Source organism: Egretta garzetta, unplaced genomic scaffold (genome assembly GCF_000687185.1).
Source record: "Egretta garzetta isolate BGI_Z169 unplaced genomic scaffold, ASM68718v1 scaffold581, whole genome shotgun sequence".
NCBI lineage: Eukaryota > Metazoa > Chordata > Aves > Pelecaniformes > Ardeidae > Egretta > Egretta garzetta.
Window position 1 is genome coordinate 431,817 of NW_009258623.1, and position 5,882 is coordinate 437,698.

Here is a 5,882-nt window from a genome sequence, read left to right on the forward strand (position 1 = left end):
GAGAGCTCACGCCCATCTCTTAAAAAAAATGCAAGCCCTACCTGTTTCTTCACGCTCTCAATCTCAGCCCGTAGCCTCTGGATCATGCGGTTGAGCTCAGAGATCTCGGCCTTTGTGTCCTTAAGGCTGTCTCCATGTTTGCCTGCGGCAGCCTGCAGCTCTTCGTACTGGTAGACGGAAGTGAGAGGAGCACGTTAGGGCCACCATGAGTGGCTTCTCACAACGTCTCTCCACACTGCCCCATGCAAGCCAAGGTAGAACACGCATATGCTCCAGTCTGGCCAGATCAGCAACATCCCCCGGTCTCAGCACGGTCTGAGCTACCACCAGTAACTCTTCCACCTCCTCAGCCATCGGTGATCACAAGCAAAGCGTGGAGGACTCACCTTGCATTGGTACCAAGACTCACACTCCATTCGGCTCCTGTTGGCAATCTCCTCGTATTGGACTTTGACCTCCTTAATGATGCTGTCCAGGTCCAGGTTTCGGTTGTTGTCCATGGAGAGAACCACAGAGGTGTCGGAAACGGTCTTCTGCATCTGAGCCAGCTCCTAGAATTCACACCAGCTTTGGCTTCAGCCCTGCCATAGTTTCCTTCCAGTGTCACAACCCTCCTCCATCCCAGCATCCCCCTTCAGAGGGCAGCAGGACCACTCACCGCTTCATAAAGATACTTCAAGAAGTTAATCTCGTCTGTCAGAGAATCTAATTTTGCCTGAAGTTCCACCTTGGACATATAGACTGCATCCACGTCCTGGAGGAGAAATAGGAAAGGGAAACCCATTTGCGGGCCTGACGCGCACCATTTTATCCGACATTTAACTGTGGGCCCTTCCCCATGGCACAGACATCATGGGGTCCTGGCTTATGGCTGGTGCTGACAAATCGGTGCCAATGGAAGCAAAACATCCTCTGAACGAAGATGTCTTTGTGGTTAAAAAAAAAAAGTGCTTTACCTTTTTTAGGAGCACAAAATCGTTCTCCGCAGCCGTCCTTTTGTTTATTTCCTCTTCATACCTGTTGATTATAACGCGGTAGATTGAATCTGCCGGCACGTGTTGGCTCTGGCTGCTGCCAGCAACCAGGCACTGGTGGCCTCCAACTAATGAACGTAGCAAAACTAGACCTGCCAGGAGCCAGATTTATGGACAAGCACCGGCACTTCGCCTTTCTAGACGAGTCCTGGCCTCTGCCATCTCCAAGGCCTCGCTGAAGAAAGCCTGCCAAGAGGAATCCTATCTCTGCCTAAACCGAGTCCTGGTGGCTGTGGCCACTCCAACTCCTTCTACAAGACCCAAGGACCTTCAGGTCCTCAACGTGGGCCATTTCCAGCTGCTTCCTGGGACAGGTAATTGCTGCAGAGCATTGGGTGGTGGAGATGCTCTCCAAAACAAAGTCAATTTTCAATCTCAACCTCAGCAGAGCAAGGGATCTGGCTGATCCTGATGAGTCCCAGGCTTGCTTTGTTCTTGCTTTTCTGACTGGACAAATTAATCTAATAAATAATAGCAGGAAAAGAAACCTTTTCTTTTTTTTTTTTTGACCCCACATCATCCTCCCAAAGAAAGCTCTAAGCCAAATCACCAAGGAATCCATGAGGAAATCCGTGAGGAAATTATAGTAGGATTTAGCAACTGATCTAATTAGTTCATTAAATCATAATGCCATGGATTCTTAAGTGAGGAAGACAAAAGAGTAGACGATCCTGCTTCGGTGAAACACATAGCTCAGACAACACCGCATATTATGAAATACCTGGGAAAATCCCCGCCATTGTCAGGACCCAACTGGCGGAAACTTCCCCAAAATATGTGACGTTTTCTAATTGTTGAAACAAGCGAAATATTGCCAATTCTTATGATTCTTTCCATTTTCTGACCCTTCAAAGTAAGTTTTTATCTCTAGTTTTGCACCACCAGGCAGCCCAGCTACAGGGCAAACAACGTACTTGGTCTTGAAGTCTTCCACCATATCCTGGAAGCTCTTCAGCTCTGACTCCAGCTGATGCTTCTCACTGGAGAGGCAGTCCAGCTGCTTCCTCAGCCCGCTGATGTAGGTTTCAAAAACGGGGTCGAGGTTCCTGCCCCCCGTCCCTGTGCCACCCTGCTCCTGCAGGAGTTTCCATTTGGTCTCCAGGACTCGGTTCTGCTGCTCTAGGAAGCGGACCTAAACGATTGCAGGGGTGGGTAGAACAAGAGTCAGACTGTTCCCCAAAGCATCTCTTCATGGATCTTTTTTCCCACTTTTTTCCATATTTTTTTCCCACTGAGTGAGTTTAACCTTCCTGCCTGTCCTCATCTCCAGTGAACAACAGCTTCAGGGTCCCACTGGGCAGGTGGGACCACAGCTCTAGGAGGAGCGGGCAAAGGTGGGTTGCCTTTCCTCTCCAATCTCACAGTCTTTAAACAGGAGGAACACAGAGAACTTCATAGCTTTGGCATCTCCTTAGAGATAGGCCAAAACACCCAAGGTCCTTCAGCCCAAGGATGGACGGAGTCCATCAGCAGAGATTCCTCTGAGGATGCTCTGCATGTAGGTGCATGGTCCCATGGCTTAGCACTGGCATCATGGGCTTAAAGACCAAGGATCCTATTCCTGGGTTTCTCCATAACCTTGGGAAAGTCACTTCTCCAGCCACCACCTCTGTCTGCAGGGGTTCTCTGGGGTGGGCTGGGCAACGCCTGGCTCTCTGGGCATTATTGGATGGGTATCTCCCAGTAACTGCAACCAGCACGAGCTGTGGTGAGCTCAGACCTCCACCTCCCAGCCCCAGGTTGAAGCCGCTCTCACCTTGTCAATGAAGGAAGCGAATTTGTTGTTGAGCTGCTTCATCTCCTCCCGCTCCTGTGCTCGCACCTTCTGGATCTCAGGGTCGATTTCCAGGTTGAGCGGGGCCAGCAGGCTCTGGTTGATGGTCACTTCCCTGATGCCGCCCGGTGGGCAAACAGGAAAGCCTTGACCTCCTATCCCACCAAAGCCACCCAAACCACCACCAAGGCCTCCACCGAAGCCACCTCCGGCCCCACCACCATAGATGCCACCAAATCCCACGCCAGAACCGTAGCCATAGCCAAAGCCTCCTTGGCCACCAGTCCCAAAACCTCTGCAGACACCACCACCTCCACCGAATCCTCCCAGAGAGGTACTTTTACTCCCTCCCAAGCAATAGAGGCTCCGGCTGCTGAAGCCACCAGCTTTGCCAGGTCCCCTGCATCCTCCACGGGACACAGAGCTGAACGTGACCTTGTTCTTCCCCCCGAAGCAAACGGAGCTGGAGCCAAATCCCTTGCTGAGACCACAAGACTGGCGAGACATGGCAGCGGGTCCCCAACAGCCAACCCGTGAAGAGGGGAGCGGTGTGCAGGAGGAGGTTTGGAGGCAAGAGGAGGCGAGTCCTGTGGGTGCAGTGGCTGAGCGCCCCTTTTTATGTGCTCAGGGAGTTGGCCGGGTGTCAGGGGAGTGGAGATGTCTTTTTTTTTTTCTTCAATTCTCCTCATTGTTTTAGGGCTTGGAAGGGTGCCCTCCTCTCTTTGCCACCACCATGACCTGCCTCAAAACACTCCCTCGAGAGCTAAGAAAAACAAAGCTATTGTTGGTGTTGGAAGCCCAACTCCAACTCCAACTCCCTTTCTGAGCCTCTTCTGACAGTGGCACGGCATGACAAATTCCCTGACATGTCACAGCCTCAAGGGAGACCCTTGCTTTTGGTAAATCACTCATTTTGAGCCCGGTGGCAGGTGCTTGGTTCACTGAATTACAACAAAAAACATGGTTTCCCAATCACACCCTCAGATGCACTCGGGTTCAACCTCCCGAGGAGCTTTGACTTGGGTTGTCCAGGACTGTTTCACAACCAGAGAGCATTTGTCCTTGCCAGGGTTGTAAAATGAGGTTTGTGTCAATAAAGAAGACTTAGAAATACTTTTAAGAAGGTTTTATAGTCATTTAAGTCATCACCCTGATGCCTTGAGCCTGTAGGGATGCAGAGAAGTTTGCAGAGACCAAACGACCTCGAGATTTCCGCCTTGCACACCCTCCGCCGTACCTCAGCCATCACCAGCCTGAGGAGCTCGGTCCCACGTCCGTGGCGGCGGGTCCCCATCCTCCTAGGCTGGAAGCCTCCCGGGCATGGCCGGGATATTTTCCAATCATCACAGAATCATGGACTCGCTTAGGTTGGAGAAGCCCTTTCAGATCACCCAGCCCAACCGTTCCCCCGCCATCCCACCCCCAAACCTCATCCTTGCCGGGTCTCCGGCCACGAGCCCCCCTCCCCACCACGTGGCGCTTGGCAAAGCCGCTCCCGTGCTCACCCATTAGCATTGTTTAAAAGAAAATACGGCTTAATTGCTTAACCACTTTTCATTTCTATTTTAATGAGCGGAGGTGTCTGACGGTGCCTTCCGACAGCGGATCCCCATTCACCCCGCCGTTAAAAAAAAAAAAAAGCCATAAAACTTCCCCCCCCAAAACCGCAAGCTGCAGCTGAAGCCGTGGCAATAAACCCAGCCCTGTAATTATCCCTTGCATTGGAGACGCTCGTGGGAGAGGTTTGGGGAACCAGTTTCAGCTCTGAGCCTGTTCACCCCGAGCTTTTTTTCTCCTGCAAACATGCAAATCGGCGTCCGGGTCCCGCAGGAAGGGAGGACTTTTCCTCCTGAGCATCCTCAGGCGTTTGTTGAACTGCAGGATTTTCAGCCCAAGGTGCGGGTTGTGTTGCAGGGAAGTGGGAAACTCGCGCTCCCCGTTGGTGCCGAGCATCCTGCACGCCCCGGGCCCACCTGGGAACCCACTCCCACCCCGGGGCTCTGGGATCCCCACAATTTTCCAGCTCACGGTGGGGATATGGTCGGGGCGAGGAGGGAAGTGACTTGAACCCGGCTCTTGACGGGGGAAAGGAGGCGGCGGCTGCATCTCCCTGACCTTACGCAACCGGCAGATCTGCTGAGAAACCGAATGAACCTGTTTGAGCCCGGGCGGAGAGAGTAGCTGCCGGGAGTTCCCAGGGTGGCTCCGCCACCGGCTCCTGGCACGGCTCCCGGCTCACCGCCGGCCGAGGCGCTTGCCCAAGAAGCCAGCTGTTGGGCCAGCAACGCACCCTGCTAACGCCCATGAAGTCCTGCCCCACCGCAGTGGGGTGGGAAAACCTCGCTGGGACGCTGGGGCTCCCTCCCAGATCCATCCTGCATCCCAAGGCCCAGCACCTCAGATGCGCCAGCGTTTGCCGGGCTGGTTATTGCACCAGGAGCAAAGCTCCTGGGGACCCAACGTTGGCCACCATCACCCACCCAGCGGCAGGAAGGACAGAGTGACCCGGTGGCATCGGCAAAGTCGTGGGATGAGCATCCCAGGGTGGGAAGCACAGCATGGAGGCAACCTGCCTCCCAACACCATAGGGTGGGGAGTCGAGAGGAGCTCACAGGACAACCTGGTCCCACTTTAATTGCCGGCACCTCCTCTCTTGCCTCCCCCCCAGCGGGCTGGGAGGAGAGGTCAAATTCCAGCAACTCCTCTCTCCTCGCAAGAGCTGTGACGGTAGCCAAGCTGACGTAGGGTGCAGCAGAGATTAGACATTCCCGAATGCAGGAGACGTGAGTCCTCCTCTTACAGAGCTGCTCGTAGCTCAGGCTCCTTTCCTCCACCAGAAATCCAGATAAAATCTCCACAGCGGGTTACTGCTGGGTTTAAATCCACACGGCTCCATCGCTGAGAACCTGGACACTCCACCGAACCTGTCCTAGAGCTCCTCAGTCATGGATCCCTGTGGCTCTCCAGCAATGCCCACGCACCCATCCACCTTCCCAGGGGTTTCACAGCAGGCAAACCCCCAGACCTATGCACACACCTAAGAGCTTGGCTAGGCCAGGCCCATACGATGCTGG

At 53.8% G+C, this 5,882-nt stretch overlaps 1 protein-coding gene across 1 annotated transcript in view; it reads right to left on the bottom strand.

Moving 5' to 3' along the window:
* LOC104134665 (keratin, type II cytoskeletal 4) overlaps window positions 1-3,315 on the bottom strand; it is a 4,421-nt gene extending 1,106 nt beyond the window's left edge. The window contains exons 1-6 of the mRNA XM_009648244.1: window positions 2,791-3,315; window positions 1,949-2,166; window positions 957-1,017; window positions 659-754; window positions 387-551; window positions 42-167 (exon numbers count right to left, since the gene is read on the bottom strand). Coding sequence (XP_009646539.1) covers window positions 42-167; window positions 387-551; window positions 659-754; window positions 957-1,017; window positions 1,949-2,166; window positions 2,791-3,315 — 1,191 coding nt within the window. The remainder of the gene's footprint in view (window positions 1-41; window positions 168-386; window positions 552-658; window positions 755-956; window positions 1,018-1,948; window positions 2,167-2,790) is intronic.
* Between the last annotated feature and the right edge of the window lie 2,567 nt (window positions 3,316-5,882).